This window comes from Ornithodoros turicata, chromosome 1, assembly GCF_037126465.1.
Source record: "Ornithodoros turicata isolate Travis chromosome 1, ASM3712646v1, whole genome shotgun sequence".
Taxonomy (NCBI): Eukaryota; Metazoa; Arthropoda; class Arachnida; order Ixodida; family Argasidae; genus Ornithodoros; species Ornithodoros turicata.
The window spans coordinates 235316685-235332756 of NC_088201.1; the positions used below are offsets into that span (position 1 = coordinate 235316685).

The 16072-nt window shown below is 45.0% G+C and overlaps 2 protein-coding genes across 3 annotated transcripts in view; both read right to left on the reverse strand.

The window, feature by feature from the left end:
• The window catches only part of LOC135379110 (zinc finger protein 492-like), a 47115-nt gene that overhangs the window by 18417 nt on the left and 12626 nt on the right, over window positions 1-16072 (reverse strand). The window contains exons 4-5 of one of the 2 annotated variants that reach the window (XM_064612366.1): window positions 10830-10932; window positions 7208-7554 (exon numbers count right to left, since the gene is read on the reverse strand). In XM_064612366.1, coding sequence (XP_064468436.1) covers window positions 7247-7554; window positions 10830-10932 — 411 coding nt within the window. In that variant the 3' untranslated portion in view covers window positions 7208-7246. Of the gene's footprint in view, window positions 1-5339; window positions 7555-10829; window positions 10933-16072 lie in introns of those variants that run through there. The other variant, XM_064612365.1, reaches the window with a different exon arrangement.
• On the reverse strand, window positions 2823-3666 carry LOC135396383 (zinc finger protein 586-like). The gene is made up of 2 exons (XM_064627326.1): window positions 3594-3666; window positions 2823-3292 (listed from the first exon to the last, which is right to left on the reverse strand). The coding sequence occupies exons 1-2, from the start codon at window positions 3664-3666 to the stop codon at window positions 2823-2825; spliced, it is 543 nt and encodes a 180-aa protein (XP_064483396.1).

Below are 16072 nucleotides of genomic sequence, written 5' to 3' on the forward strand. Positions count from 1 at the left end.
GTGTGTGTGTTTTTTTTTCCTCTCTCCTTTTCCTCCTCGTGGACGCGCGCTTTTCAAACCTCCGTCAAAGTGATCACGATCAGGGCCGGCGAAAGAAATTACGGGCCCCGGCTGCTCCACCGTTTCGCCGGCCCTGAGTTAGATGATAACATGCAGCTACTCCCATTTATTTTTATAGTCTTTGACGAAATATTGCATAATTTTGGGGGTGTAGAAAGGGGGGGTATGGATACCAGTGATGGCCACTAACGACTTCTACAGTAGCTTAACTATAACTACTTCGCGATGGAGTGGTTTAACTAGTAGTTCAACTACTTTTCAGGGGAGGTAGTTGAAACTACTTATTTAACTACTGCAATGATACAGCCGATACCCGATAACAGCCGAAGGCACAATTAGTGCCAGATTTCTCACCGAATTCCATATTTAAAAATAACACCCGATTTTTACCCCCCCCCCCCAAATCGGAGAAAGGCATTTAACCCGAAAGAGTCACTCCCTATGTATACAGGGTGTCCCAGAAAATGTGTCATTGAATTATAATAAAAAAACTACGCCACCTAGAATCACGTAGTCAACGGCATTTGTTCTTATTAGGTTTTTGCCACCTCCTGATGTGAATGTCGTGTATCGTAAGTTTAATTATGTAAATATTTGCGAACCAAATTCGGAAATTTACCAAGTAAAGGTCACTTTTTTACCCCACCAATGTGAAGGGCGCGCCGAATTGGATCCCAATCCAATGAAGGTTCCACGATCCTTTTTTTAAAAAGAGATTAGCATCTAGGGGAAAAAAACACATCTACTTTAAAGTATTTTGAAGCAGAATATGATGCCTTTGTTTAACGAAAAACAAATAAAATAATAGTTCAGTTTCAGAAGAAAATATACCCATATAGTTCTTCTTAAACGTAAATTTATTTAACATGTTTTCTGTCGACTACAAGAAATACGTCAATTCTTGACTATTTCCATAAAACTAGGCAACAGTCAAAAGCAATACCGAGTTACTTTGAAACTTCTAATGTAACAGTTCCAGAACAACAGTTCCAGAGCAATATAAACAAACGAGAAAACATCTGTGTGAAAAGTGTTTTGAAGCAGAACATGATACACTGGTTTAGTGAAAAACAAATTAAATAATAATGCAGTTTCAGGAGAAAACATACCCGTACAACTCTTCTTTATTTAGCATGCTGTTCAACAACTACAAGAAAATACGTAAGTTCTCGAGCCAGAATTATTTCAATAAAACTAACCAACTATCAAACACAAAACCATGTTACTTTTAAATTTGTAACGTAAGAGTGCCTGTCTGAACTCTTTCAGTCTAGAGCAAAAATGTAAGCAAACAAACAAGAAGACTTTGAAACAAAGAAGAAGGAACAAGAAGAACTTGAAAGACAAACGAACAAACGTGGTTTGTGTACGATGAAAGACGAAAGTCACTGAAAAGGTTAGCCACCTGTAGGACTCCACATCTCCTGGATTACCGGTAATCCAGGAAGATATGGGTTCGAGTCCTACAGCTGGCTAACCTTTTCAGCGACTTTCATCTTTCATCGTTCACCATGTTTCTCCTGTGATGACTAATTACAGAATATTAAGTATTCAACAAGTAATTTCCCATAACGTCCTACTCATCGCGCGGTCGTATATTACAGGCTGTTTAGAATCAGAAAACGCTTAGTTATAACTAGACCCTGAAGTTTTAGGGTTCAACCCGATTTTTCCCCGAATTTGCACCCCGAATCGAGGTTCACCGGTTTAGGGTTAAACCCGATTTCTACCCGCAAAACTGCACCTAAGCTAGGCACCTCACGGCAATGACATACTAATTTTTCACAAAATACACGGTTGATCTCAACGTTTGATACTCTGGATAGGCTGTATAACGAACGTTTGTTCGACAATAGAGCCCGATTTATCCCCAAATTCAGTCTGATGGTAATTTTTCCACCCGAATTTGCATGAATTTTCGACATCAAGTGATTGACCTGAATTTTACCCCCCGAATTTGGAAAAAAATAAAACCCGAAAACTTCAGTGTCTAGTAACCATTTGAAGGCAAAACATCAAAGCAGGGCTGGAGCAGAGGGTCTGCTCAATTTACCATTAACAAAAACTAATTACGGTAAGCGCTCATTTATTTTCCGCATTGTATGCGAGGAAATAAGGAGGATTGCGTTTAAACTCCAAACTAAAAACTTTTTACCATCCTCTTTACCCGTGTAATGAGTTGTTATACGGATCTCTTTTTTTGTGTACGTTTAGCTGTCTTACTGCTACTGTTAGTGTCTTCTAACCAATCTTCAGAAGCCTTCTAGAAGTGTAATGCCGAATTAATGTATGTCAATGCTCGGTGAACTGTCTTTGATGCATTTGTTAATCACTACGGAGAACCCTTTAACAGGGATTTTCTTTCCTACCGGGTTCTCCCCACCCGTATGTAAATATGTACGCATTTTCTAATAGAGTTGACTAATAAATATATTGAAATATAATTTCTTGGGCAAATTGAGGCCTTGTGTGTATTTATCCCCTTGTGTATGTTGTTCCAGCCTCGGAACATCAGTTCTTTCGTGGTTTTTGTGTGTTTGCCGGTTGTGAAAGATTCGATTCGCCTTTTTAAGGACAGTGGGATTCGGATTCGCGAATCCTGAACCCCTGCCTAGGATTCGACGATTTGGTTGGCACGTCCCTAGATACAATAGATACACCCCTAGATACACGCAGTCACGCCACGATTTCGCCTCGGACGGGACGGACAGAAAACCGCGACACCGCTCACGACCCCACGAGTCAGCCTACGCGCCAGGGAACTACTTATTGTGGCCGTTGCAGCTGGTGAGGCGCAGGTGCCTCCGCAGGTTCCGCTTCAGCGTGAACGCGGTGCCGCACAGCTCGCAGACGTGGGGCCTCTCCTTGGTGTGCACCCTCCCGTGGTCCTTCAGGTGGTGCTTCTGCTGGAAGCTGTCCCCGCAGGTGGCGCACTTGTACACCCTCTCCCCCCGGTGCACCATCCGCAGGTGCTTCACCAGGTTGCTCCGCTGCGCAAACCCCTTGCTGCAGACCTGGCAGACGTGCGGCCTCTCCCCCGTGTGGACCCGCTCGTGCTTGCGGACGCAGAAGGCGTCCGCGCTCGCGTAGTCGCAGAACCTGCACCGGTGCTTGTCTCCCCCGCCCGGGTGCTTCTCCCCGCGGTGCTCCTGCAAGAACGCCTCGGAGACGAAGGCTCCGCCGCAGGGGGAGCACGCGAACTGTCCTTCCTCACAGCCTTCTTCTTGCTTAACTGTAACAATCGGGTAGGATGTAAGGTGAGGATAACTAAACCTCTCTACAGGGTTAGTCTGTCTAGGAAACGTTAGACATTTTTATCGCATCGTAAAAAGAGAAGACGGGTTTTATGCAACACCAAGCTTTGCAGACTGGTAGCCATTTGTCTGAAGTTTCGTTGAAATTTTTTTTTTAGCATTACGGTCCTGTAGAAGAAAAATAAAAAATCTAGCAAAATTTCACTCTACGCATTTTCTATGGCCTATCTCACTCAAAAGTCGCCATTTTCTGCTGCGTGCGCTTCATTTTCATTTCACCACACACAGGTGGCACCAGCATGCAGAACATGACTGGAACAAGAGGATTGGTGCATAACGTCAGAATCGGCATGTCGCATTGTTGTAGGCAGCGCTACCTGTGTGAAGTGATGTGAACGTGAAGCAGACACAAGAAAAAATGGCGGTGTTTGTGTGGGATGGGCCATTGAAAATGCATGGGGCGAGATTTTGCTTTATTTTTAATTTTCTTTCCGCATCACCATAGTGCTTACAAAAAATTCGAACGAAACTTCAGATAAATGGCTATCAGTCTGCAAAGTTTGGGATGGGCCAAACCTAGTCCTGTATTTTTACAATGCGATCGAAATGTGTGACGTTTGCTAGAATAACCCTGTATGCAATAAGGGGATACATCGAACAGAGAAAATGGGCCTGATCGTATTGTCCGTCCCGCTGACACGACACACATGCATTTCCCGTTTCTTACCTTCCTGAAGCAGGCCAATAAATTGAGAAATTTTTTCGGCAGGTACATACAGGTATGTAGATGTCACTGCAGCAAAAACAGTAAAAAGGGGGCTAAGTCGACTTATCCCCTTATTGCATACAGAGGCTCAATTGTGCTCTTATCAACCAATACCAAAACACACTGTTAAAACAAATGGTGTCGACAGAACTGCCTGCCGTAGTCGGTGACGACTATCATGGGGATCGTGAGTCCTGGGCCGACTTCAAAAGAGACCGTGCCGACATTTGTCCGAGGAAGACCCGGGAGAAAACACCCAGAGGGCACAGCTGGTGCTCGGTTTCGAACCCGGGTCTCTCCTCCCAATCTCGGCGCGAAACAGAAACAGAACTTCAACGTGCAGCATGCTTCTAGCCATCCACTGTTCCTAACAATACATGTCCGTCTCTGGATTGGCTGAAAAATGTGGGGCGGAGCTAACTTGGACACGTATAATGTGTCCGACATAGGTGGCTCCTCCCTATTCGGAATGGTGCTACGTTGTGAAGTTTTGTGTTAACAGTTTTGGGGGAACACCAAAACTCTCAGTTTAAAACCGTAGGGATGGGGTTGGGAGATCAGGAAGGTTCGATTAGATGCAGTATGATGGAGGGATCCACGGTAATTGCTGAATGGCACAAACAGCTCGCTGCATACTCATTTGATTTTGTCGTTGACTATCCCTGACATGGACAATCCAATGATCGTTCTGTTCAATGTCCATTGAAGACAATATCCAGGATAAAGAAACACGCCACTCATGTTCTCTAAGGACATTGTATCAAAGTGTTAAGGGTTATTTGCAGCTAGGGTTCCCGTGAGGCACGTACAGGGTGGACCAAGATCCTGAAACTGGTGCATACTTTGAGACATCCATTCCTATTTTCAGCCCAGAAAAAACACTAAGCAACAAACCAAGGACTTGTCTATGCAAGGAATGAACCTCGTACGCGCTGCAAAGTGATTCGTCAAGATGCTCAGCAGCACGGATAAGTTGTTCTTACAGCACTCTTTTGCACTGGCTTCCAATTCGAAAATCTCGGAATGGCTGTCTCAATGTACACGCACTTTTCAAAATTGTTTAATACCCACATTTTTTTTTCTAAAATTCCAATCTAATCTAATATTGTTTAAAAATGCCTGGCTCTGGAAATCAGAAAGGATGTGTTTAATTTGAAGCAATTTAGCCCACAAACAAAAATTATGTATTGGCTGCTCAGATTTTTATTAAAAATCTGCATCGAATAAAAGTCTGCACCTTGTATAATGAAATGCGCATCTCTAGCATTACACATGAATTGATCTTGAATAGGACTCAAGGTTAACCCTTGCAAAGGAGAAACCAAGACACACACACACACATTCAAAAACGAAAACAACTTTCCATAGCACAGCATAAATATGTTGACAATTCCTCGGCATGACAGTACAACATTCATTCTTTGGCCAAAGTAATGGTTGAATATACGTTTTTCAAAATACTGTGGCTTCAATGAAGACAACCAAAAATTAAATACAACTCACGTCATGAACCAAAGGTAAAAAAAAAAGTATACTTTTCCAGAGTACTGACATCATACTCTTTGCACTGAGTGATCACTGTCTATTTGGCTATTGACTAGTTACAGATCTGTTGATTGATTCCTTGTCAGAAATATTTTCCACAATATTGGAGAGGGCCGTCCTGAGAGGGGCGGACGCCCCCAGATGGGTCGAGGGGGCCTGCAAGCTAGTGAGGCGGCGTAATAGAGCGAGAGCCTGCGGAACTTTCGCTGCAGAATAGAACTTTTCTGGATCACTTTTTACCATTTCACTTTTTTTTCCTCACAGAATTTTTCCGTACAACCTCGAAGTGCAGAAGACTTCCTCAACACAATAACCTACTGCTCATGTGTGTAAAACTAAAGATGAGGAGCGAGTATATAAATTCTAGGCCAATTTTTTTTTCTCTGCGTACTGCGAAATATTTAGACAAATCCTTCTAAGGGTGCGAGAGAGGGCGTCGAGAGTTGTGCGCGGGCACAAAGATGGCGGAGGTTCGTAGCAGACGACACGGTTGTCTTTCGCCCTATCCAGGGCTACGTATTTACTCAACTCCAAATTATAATAGTGTGTAGGTAAGCGTATGGCTGTACTTCTCTGAGCACAATGCGAGTTCCGCGTGGACATAAAGATGGCGGAGGTTCGTAGCAGACGACGCGGTTGTCTTCGTCCTATCCAGAGGGACCTAGTATTTGGGCACCCTATTGTGCCCCAGGTAGGAGTTGGCCTCGAGATGTCTCTGAAGCTGGACGCATTCCTGAGTCCTCAGATCTCAAATCGCCAAACAAAGCACTAATCAACTCACATCAAGACTTTGTCCAACACTTTCAATGCAACATCGTTCTTCAAAAGTCAGAACAACCCGCGGTACTGCAAAGACAGGACAAACACAAAATGGATTTTCTGCATGCGGCATCAGGTAGTACATCGCACATGTTTATATGCATATCCTCAGAGTTGCACGAGTACAAGCAACACGTCCAAGTCCCTCCTACGATCAACATAATCAGTGTAGACGACAGTTTAAATACCTTCAATCGGCATAGTGAGTGCAGACGACAGTTTAAATGCCTCCAATTGCATAATCAGTGTAGACGACAGTTTAAATGTGTTCAATCGGCATAATCAGTGTAGACGACGGTTTAAATGCTGCCATCAACTGGCATAATGAGTGTAGACGACAGTTTAAATGTCCTCAATCAGCACAATCAGTGTAGACGACAGTTTAAATGCCTCCATGCAGCGCCCGTGCAGAAACACGACGATGCACGTTTCCTACTGAAACGATGTGTCCTTTGAGATCTACGTCCATAATGAGCGTAGACGACAGTTTAAATGCCTCCAATTGCATAATCAGTGTAGACGACAGTTTAAATGTGTTCAATCGGCATAATCAGTGTAGACGACGGTTTAAATGCCATCAACTGGCATAATGGGTGTAGACGACAGTTTAAATGTCTTCAATCAGCACAATCAGTGTAGACGACAGTTTAAATGCCTTCATGCAGCGCCCGTGCAGAAACATGTCGACGCACGTTTCCTACTGAAACGACGCGTGTCCTTCGAGATCTACGCCCACGTGAACTGTCCTGGAATGTGTTCCAACCTTTCCTCCCTTCCGCGAGAATCCTTTTTCGAGGGGCGTCTACGTCCACAGCTGCAGGGCCTGCTCTCCCATGTGGACCGTCTTGGAGTGCGCCTTCAACGTTCCCTTCTGCGAGAACCTTTTGAAGCAGATGTGACAGATGTAGGGCTTCTCGCCCGTGTGCGTCCTCTCGTGCGCCCTGAGGCTGGTCGTGTAGTCGGTGGCGTAGTTGCACAGGCGGCAACGGTGCCTCCTTCCCGTGCAGGGGAGCCGCGACCGGCGGTGCAGGGTGAGGGACGACTCGGTGTTGAACGCGGCGCCGCACTGCGAGCACTTGAAGGAGTACGGCCTGTGCACTCTTCTGTCGTCTGCAAGAGGAGAGGCCAAGGTTGCCACTTTATCGGATATATAAAATGGTATCGGACAAGGAATTAAGGGGTGAGCCATGACCACGACCTAGTAGATTATAACGACCATGTCACAGGCACCCCTTCCCAGGACCCCACCCGATCGGAACCGTTTTTTTGTCCGGTTCGGGTTCGGGTTTAGCTCCGCTGAACCGAAATTATCAGCTTAAACCGGTTCAGGTATATCGGTTCAGTTCAGGTTCGGTTCAGGGAGAACACCTCCCCGCACACACACACATACAAAAAAAATCGTTCAGCGGTCGGGACATTTACAGGGATTGGAACCGTTACCTTTTTTCGGGCCCGGCTTAACCGGTTCATGGGCAGTAATTTTGCTACGTGAAAGCGAGCTTACACTCACCGTACATGGTTGTAAGAGAAAGGTGTGAGATAACCGCTTCAGGTGAGTCAAAAAAAGGTCGGTCACGAGTACAGTGGTTTCACCTCTGAACCAATTCCCGAACCGGTAACCGTGCCAATTTTTTTTTGTTCAGTTCTGGTTTGGTTCAGGACAACGAATTTTTTTTGTTCAGTTCTGGTTCGGTTCAGGACAACAAATTTTTTTGTTCAGTTCTGGTTTAGTTCAGGACAACAATTTTTTTTGTTCAGTTCTGGTTCGGTTCAGGACAAACAAAAAACTTGTTAGGGTTCGTCAGAAAATAAATTTTTTTCCCGGTTTTCGGTTCGGGTTCAGTTCCGGTTCCGATCTCTGTTTGGAAGCTAGCGTTGGAGCTACTCATCGGCACGGTTATTGCTTCTTCAATTTCTGCGATACTTTGTACTTTAGCTTAGTATTTTTGTACAAGCAGTGCATGTGCCACGGGCGATGCTTCTTTCTAAAGTCGATTATTGTCATCATCATTCTACGCGCTTTCTAGGAGCTGTTGTTGTCGTCTGCTGCGGTAGTCGTACATCCGCTTCTGCGCGTTCGAAAGTCAAATTTCTATTGTCCAATCATGATGTAGATCTCGCGGGCCGATGAGTGGCGCTCCTAGCGGATCGCGCGGACGGGATCCTGATAGGGGTCGCCGATCATAACATGGTCGTTACCATCTAGTAGGTCATGGCCATGGCACACAATTTTATGTAAGCTGAGCAAATTGTAGAAACTATGGACTGATCATTTATGTAGGCAGCATGCTCAATATTCGGAGAAGATATCTATATAAATATTGTGAGGAAGATAAAATGGGTGATGAAAATAACATTCTGATACTTTCAAAGTGAGCAATATGGCAGGTTATACAGGCTGAACATATAGATAAGCTCAACACTCAGGGTTGATATAATAGAGACAAAAAAAAAAAACACAATCTGACAAACTGCAACGACAGAAAAAGACTCTTGTAAAAGTGTGTAAACCTTGTACTAGGGCACACAAATGAGACGAGATGCATACAACAGGAATGAACCAGCACTGGGGCTTTGACACTTTTATGATGTGTCACTAATCCTCTTGGGGGTTTGGAGCTCTCGAATACATAGAAGCATATATTTTAAACAAGAGACAAGCTAAGACAATGTCAGTTAGGGCGTACAATAATACAGAGAGAAAAATGGAGAGATGATGGACAAGCAATTCTGTGGTTTCAATGGTTCTAATACTGAGTGAAGAATCAGACAAACATTGAGCTCAGTAAAAAGTGCATCAGAAAACCCACAACATGAAGAATTTGTAGTCAACACGTTTGTGAAAAAGAAAGTAATACAGGAGCCCAATACATTTCTCAGAGTTCACAAAAGGATTACAGAGTAGATTATTTGTGGAGGATGTAGGTATCGTCTCTGTGAACCTAATGATCCAGTACGTGAAAGACATACTAATAAGGTATGGACACAGTATCACTGAAATCATGTCAGCAATGTCACTCGTGCACACTTTGTGAGCGTGGACATGATAAGTACGTAAGTATGACCAGGGTGTCAAAACTGGAACCAAAACGTAAATTCTGACTGAGCCACTATTTTTTTCCCAGAACTGGAACTGGGAACTAAACCACAATTTTTGTTTTTCCAGTCTTGGAACTGACACTGAACTGGACCTAATGAAAAGTGCTGTTTGGTAAACTGTCCAGTGTTATATTTTCTTTTTAGGAAAGCGCTCGGACACATGGATGATAAGAATGGTGTGAAGTGCACCCTAGTCGACAGCCTCATATGCTGCAAATGGTAACGAAAATTCCATTGACACCAAAGTACACAATGCTTGTAATCCTTCTGGACATGAACTTGGTGTCTGGGTCATCCTGAGCTCTGAGTTGTGTTTCCAGCTTTGTAGTAGAAAACTTATTTTTGCTTCTTTGCTACACTGATTCACCCACTGTGCTGCGGCGATCTGGGCAAAATGTAGACACTATACAAACAGAAGATGTGCTCACTATTTTACTATAACAATTCTTTACTTCTGCTTGCATTGCCATCAACTCATCGTGCATATCTTAAATAAATTAATGATTGATATCAAAAGGCTGTTGACTTAAAGGAGTACGACGAAATTTTGCCGCAGCCCCCATCAAAACACGCACACAAAAAGCCTGGGCTACCCGTGATAACTTTTTGGCACAGTGCCAATCACTTCTGCGCGTGGTCGGGCTAAGCCTAACCGACGAAATTTTGCAACAGTTGCCGTACCCCCCCCCCCAAAAAAAAAAAACACGCCGTAAACACGACAAGCCTGCGCTATCAGCGATATCATATTTTCACAGTTCGAATCAGTCCAACGCGTGATCGGGCTAAGCCTAAACGACGAAATTTTGCCGCAGCCCCGGCGTCCAAGCACGCAGTAAACTCGAAAAGCCTGCGCTATCCGCGATATCTTTTCGTTTCACAGTTCCAAGCACTTCTCGCGTGGCCCCTTCCCTCCCTGGCATGCATGAAAAATATAAACACTGTGCTTTCCGCCATTGCTAACACCACATCTCTAATCACGCGCCCAGGCACTCGAGCTAAGCCCCTTTTTTTATCGGGAAAACCCGCCGGCTGCATCCCTCTCAGACACGCGTCGTCAATATGAATACTCCGGGCTTGGAGCCATTGCTAACACCACTCTCTAATCACGCGCCCTGGTTCAGCCTATTTTTTTTTTCAAGAAAACCCACCGCCCGCTCCCCTCCCAGAAAGCCGTCGTAAATATGAACACTCTCCGCCATTGCTAACACCACATCTCTAATCACGAATACGTTCTAACGAAGGATCTCTAACGACGCCCGCCATAAATATGAACACGAGACACTTACCGAGCCAACACGCCACACGTAGCAGGTCATCCTCCTTCTGAACACTCCTCTGGGCATTAGTCCACGTCTGTGAACTAGGGTTCCGTCTCTCGTCAAAAGATGCCTGGGAAAGAAAGGAACAATCAGACGTATTCCTAGCTGTGTGTCCAACGTTAACGTACGCAGTGGGGTCGGCTTCTAATTCTAAACGACGAAATCTGGCCGAAGTCCCCTCTTCAAAACACGTACGCGAAAAACCTGGGCTACCCTCGATATCTTTTTGGCACAGTGCCAATCACTTCAGCGCGTGGTCGGGCTAAGCCTAACCGACGAAATTTTGCAAAAGCAGCCATACCCCCCCCCCCCAAACACGCAGCAAACACGAAAAGCCTGCGCTATCCGCGACATCTTTTCTTTTTACAGTTCCAATCACTCTCGCGTTGACCCGTCCCTCCCTGGCATGCGTGTAAAATATGAACACTCTCCGCCATTGCTAACACCACATCTCTAATCACGCGCCCTGGTTCAGCCTATTTTTCGGAAAAACCCGCGGGCTGTCCCCCTCCCAGGCACGCGTCCTAAATATGAAGACACATGGGAAAGAAAGGAACAATCAGACGTATTCCTAGCTGTGTGTCCAAGGTTAACGTACGCAGTGGGGTCGGCTTCTAACTCAACTACGCGGGCGACGTCGACAATTCAATGAAATTTCCTTGCACTATATCACTGGTAACGCAATCCACTTGCCGCCATACTTAGAGTAGCAGAGAAATCATTATTAACACGCTGTTTCCTTTACAGAAAAGAGCTAAGCAGGCCAGTAACATGCACCACAAGAATTGATTCATCGCCATAGCCTACACCCCCTGTCTACACTGGCTCACGTGTGCATTGGAATGATAGCAATCTGTCCGACACATCAACACACGCATTAAACATGAACAGAATGCACTCACCGCAATAGAGTCATAATTACCGCGGAAATTGAATGTACAGCACGGCGCTAGGAATAACGAACGGTGGACGGGAAACACTGCACCTGGCCCGACCGCCTCTTCCAGCCCCAATTCTCCGGAGCAACTGGCGATAACTGGTTTCCGCGGCAAAGGGAGAGGGCGCTCACCACCACCGACAAGCAAATCACTTCCGTTTCCCTGGTGACTGGGGTTGTTGCGAGCGCCTCCACACGGGAGAGATGGCGATCCGATAACCCCGCGTCGTCCGCTAGCTCCAAATGCATCGACGGGGCAGCGCTTTCCACGTTTTGCGGGGAGGAATGGAAATTCAGCGCTAGCAGACGAAGCGTGGTTATCGGATCGCCATCTCTCCCGTGTGGTGCCGCTAGCAGCCCAGCCGCCACCAAGGGAACGGAATGACGCGAAGGCAGTACAGCAATTACGAACACAATGCGCTATCAGAGATATCTTATTTTCACAGTTCCAATTACTTCAGCGCGTGGGCGGGCCAAGCGTAAACGACGAAATTTTGCCTCAGCCCCCCATCAAAACACGCACACAAAAAGCCTGGGCTACCCGTGATAACTTTTTGGCACAGTGCCAATCACTTCTGCGCGTGGTCGGGCTAAGCCTAACCGACGAAATTTTGCAACAGTTGCCTTACCCCCCAAAAAAAAACACGCCGTAAACACGACAAGCCTGCGCTATCAGCGATATCATATTTTCACAGTTCGAATCAGTCCAACGCGTGATCGGGCTAAGCCTAAACGACGAAATTTTGCCACAGCCCCCATCAAAACACGCACACAAAAAGCCTGGGCTACCCGTGATAACTTTTTGGCACAGTGCCAATCACTTCTGCGCGTGGTCGGGCTAAGCCTAACCGACGAAATTTTGCAACAGTTGCCGTACCCCCCCCCCCCCCCCCCAAAAAAAAAAAACACGCCGTAAACACGACAAGCCTGCGCTATCAGCGATATCATATTTTCACAGTTCGAATCAGTCCAACGCGTGATCGGGCTAAGCCTAAACGACGAAATTTTGCCGCAGCCCCGGCGTCCAAGCACGCAGTAAACTCGAAAAGCCTGCGCTATCCGCGATATCTTTTCGTTTCACAGTTCCAAGCACTTCTCGCGTGGCCCCTTCCCTCCCTGGCATGCATGAAAAATATAAACACTGTGCTTTCCGCCATTGCTAACACCACATCTCTAATCACGCGCCCAGGCACTCGAGCTAAGCCCCTTTTTTTATCGGGAAAACCCGCCGGCTGGCAAATTCTTGGCTCACAAATTCAATTGGCTCTCAATTCGTGGCTCACAAATTCTTCAACAATTTTAGCTCGTTGGCTATTCCACTCCTTAATTTTATGAAAGAGTAAAAGAAAAAAATGCATCGGGCCTCTAAGGCATAATGTTAATGGCTTGTGGTTATACTGAATTCACCATTTAACGTCCTGTACAGAGGTTTCAGTCTTGTTACTCTGCGTCTTTTCCTCCAATGTTTCAACACCTGTTTTTTGTAATGATAATGGTGGTGATTAGAGTTTTTGCGGCACACAAGTGCTCTGCTTCGTGAAACGTAAGAACATGTGTAAACTAGGCTGAAAAGCATCTCAGAAGTTTTGCAATGCTTTAAAAAATGCCAAAGTAAAATGGTGAAAAAGGGCCCTTATGCGTGGAAAGCCAGTTTGCAAAATTCCAAAAGTGACTCCAAGTGCATCACGAATCGCTTGTAAAAGTACTGAAGTTACAGTTACATAACATCAAAAGTAACCTGTGATAATAGTAGTTACGTGCTGAAAGCGTAATAAATTATAGCAACGGGGTTTGTAATTACCCGGGGTTTAACTGCTTGTAGTATTTATTTACTTTACAGGCCTGGTCTTACATAATCTACTTTATAATTACTCTACAATGGGTCACACAAAACAAAGGAAATAATACAAGGGTGTACAAAGGATGTCAGACGACAACATACATAAAAAATACATTAGCATATTTGATCCGCACAACAAATAGTTACGCAGTAAATGAAAAATGGCTGGCTAATGCATGATGGAACTGTTTCGTGCAGACAGCACAAGCAAATATTATTCCGTAATGCCCTGCTTAGAGGTCACCTCTTTCCTAGCGAAGGATTGCAATAAAGCCAGCCATTGACCCATTGACATCATATGGTTTGAAACCCCAATGATGACCTATCGACATACATTGATGTTCCCTTTAGAACAGAGCAAAGGTGGCATAGTATAAGCTTCAGTTTGAATGCTTTCGCACAATGTTTGCAGTAAAAGAGGCTACTTGTCTGACACGCACTTTCATGTTTTACTGGAGGTCAACCACACACACACTGACTTGGATTGCATTTCCTTTTCTGGGGATGTGTTGCATAATATGTCCTCTCTTCTAACACATAGCAGCTGTGGTCATTGAAACGTAAAGTAGTAGTCTTCCATTACAGACACCACTTGGCTCCCCAACGCTTCCTGAGGTTCTCTTCAGATCCACGGACACTGCAACGCCGGGAGTGTGCAAAGAAGTCCTCCTTGTGCCCCACTTCGTTATCTGTAATCAATCAATCAATCAATCAATTTGCCATGACAGTCCCTAGCAATTGCGTGTAAGGCAGAGATTAAGTGAATGAACATAACACAAACGTTTTCTGGTGTTGACTTGATGATAGCGTCACCTCCAGCTTGAGGGAGAATACAAGACAAGAAGAATACGCAACTTCTTCAAACACTTCGACTTCGTACGCTTGTCGAGCATTACAAGTGTGCTCCTTGGGCTGTTATCAGAATAAGCAATAATATGGCCAGATAATGACATAAAAGATACGGGACAGATTCTGCTTGGATAACTTTATAATTGCTCATATGCTTCCGGTAGTGCACTTTGCACCTGATTTACGAGCAGTCGTAAGGAAAGTCACTGAAAAAAAATGTAACTAAGTTAAAGTTACAGTTTAGACTGTAAAAGTAGTAACCGTGCTACAACTACTCTTTTTTAAATGTAACTAGTCACAGCTACTGCATGCTCGTCAGTGGGATAAAAAAAAAGTAACTCACAAACTTCGTTTTTGCAGCTGTACTGTCCAAGCATGGCTATATGGCACGGCACAAACAGAGGAAATTTCCTACGGGCCAGTCTGATGCCATGGAAGTTAGTCCAAGTTCATTCTCGTAGTGTGCAAGACGACAGGATTCGGCTGGTTGGGAAAAACGGCAGGGCACTTGACGCCTTGACAAAACGACACCAGAGATCTGACACGTGGGAAATGTTGCAATACCCGAGCGACATAGGTGACACGCCGAAACATTTCCCCCCTCTACGCACCGTACAGGCGTGGGGCGGTGTTATCAGTGACACCAGCAATGATACATAAAGCTGTTGCAACATAACTGTAGCAATAAACCCCCCCCCCCACACACACACACCATATCTGTAAACCAAGATATCGTGTTCTACATAAGGCACTGGTCCCAACTAGAACGTAACGGTCGTCCAATGGACTGCCCTTTGTTTTTAGGGCAAGAGCAGCAATATTTCTTAAATGCAATATGAGTTACAGCCCGATCGTATTGAGTGCGCTCCATCATAAATAAATAAATAAAAATGACAAAAACAAAACAGATTATGCTCACCAGAAAGTGTCTCCAGGATTAACTCCGGCCTAGCAGTACGAGCCGGGGAATTCATTCACGATGGTCCATGGTGGGTCGTTCACCATCACATCAGAAGTGGTCGTAGGCCATCACTCAACATCAACGTCACATGACATCATGGCCGTTCATTCGACATCGAACTGAGAACGATGCAAGGTTGAGTCGTGAGCCTAGGATGTGGTGTGACGTTGAACAAATGCCGATGCCATATAATCTCACAGTTGATGTTGAATGATGGCGCACAATCCCCTTCTGAAGTTGAAATCGAACGGTGGGTTCCAGACTTTATCGCTTCCACAAATATTTTGTTGGTTGTTGTAAGATTTCTGGTGGGAGAGGAGGCAAAGGGGTACTAGGAAGGACCCTGGGTACTAGGCAATCCAAGTGTATTGTAAAAATTTCAAGCCCATATACTCAAGGTTGTTAAAGTAGCACTTAAGTCATTTTTAACACCCTGCTTTCTTGATATAAAACTGTAAAGTAGGCCAGTAGGATGCACAATGAGAAGTAATTCCCACCACAGAGTCATAATTATCGCAGAAATTGAATTTAAAATATGCCGCAAAAAGCGACCATGCGCAACGGCGGTGAAGAGCAATGAAAACTGTGATCTGCCTGCAACTTCGCGCTGACGCTACAGAGTC

What these genes read in the sequence shown, in the direction of transcription:
- LOC135396383 (XM_064627326.1), bottom strand. Translation starts at nt 3,666, where the DNA reads ATGCCGATTCTGACGTTATGCACCAATCCTCTTGTTCCAGTCATGTTC. An exon ending in GCTGGTGCCACCTGTGTGTG is followed by an intron (nt 3,293 to 3,593) that starts GTGAAATGAAAA and finishes CGATTGTTACAG; the next exon opens with TTAAGCAAGAAGAAGGCTGT.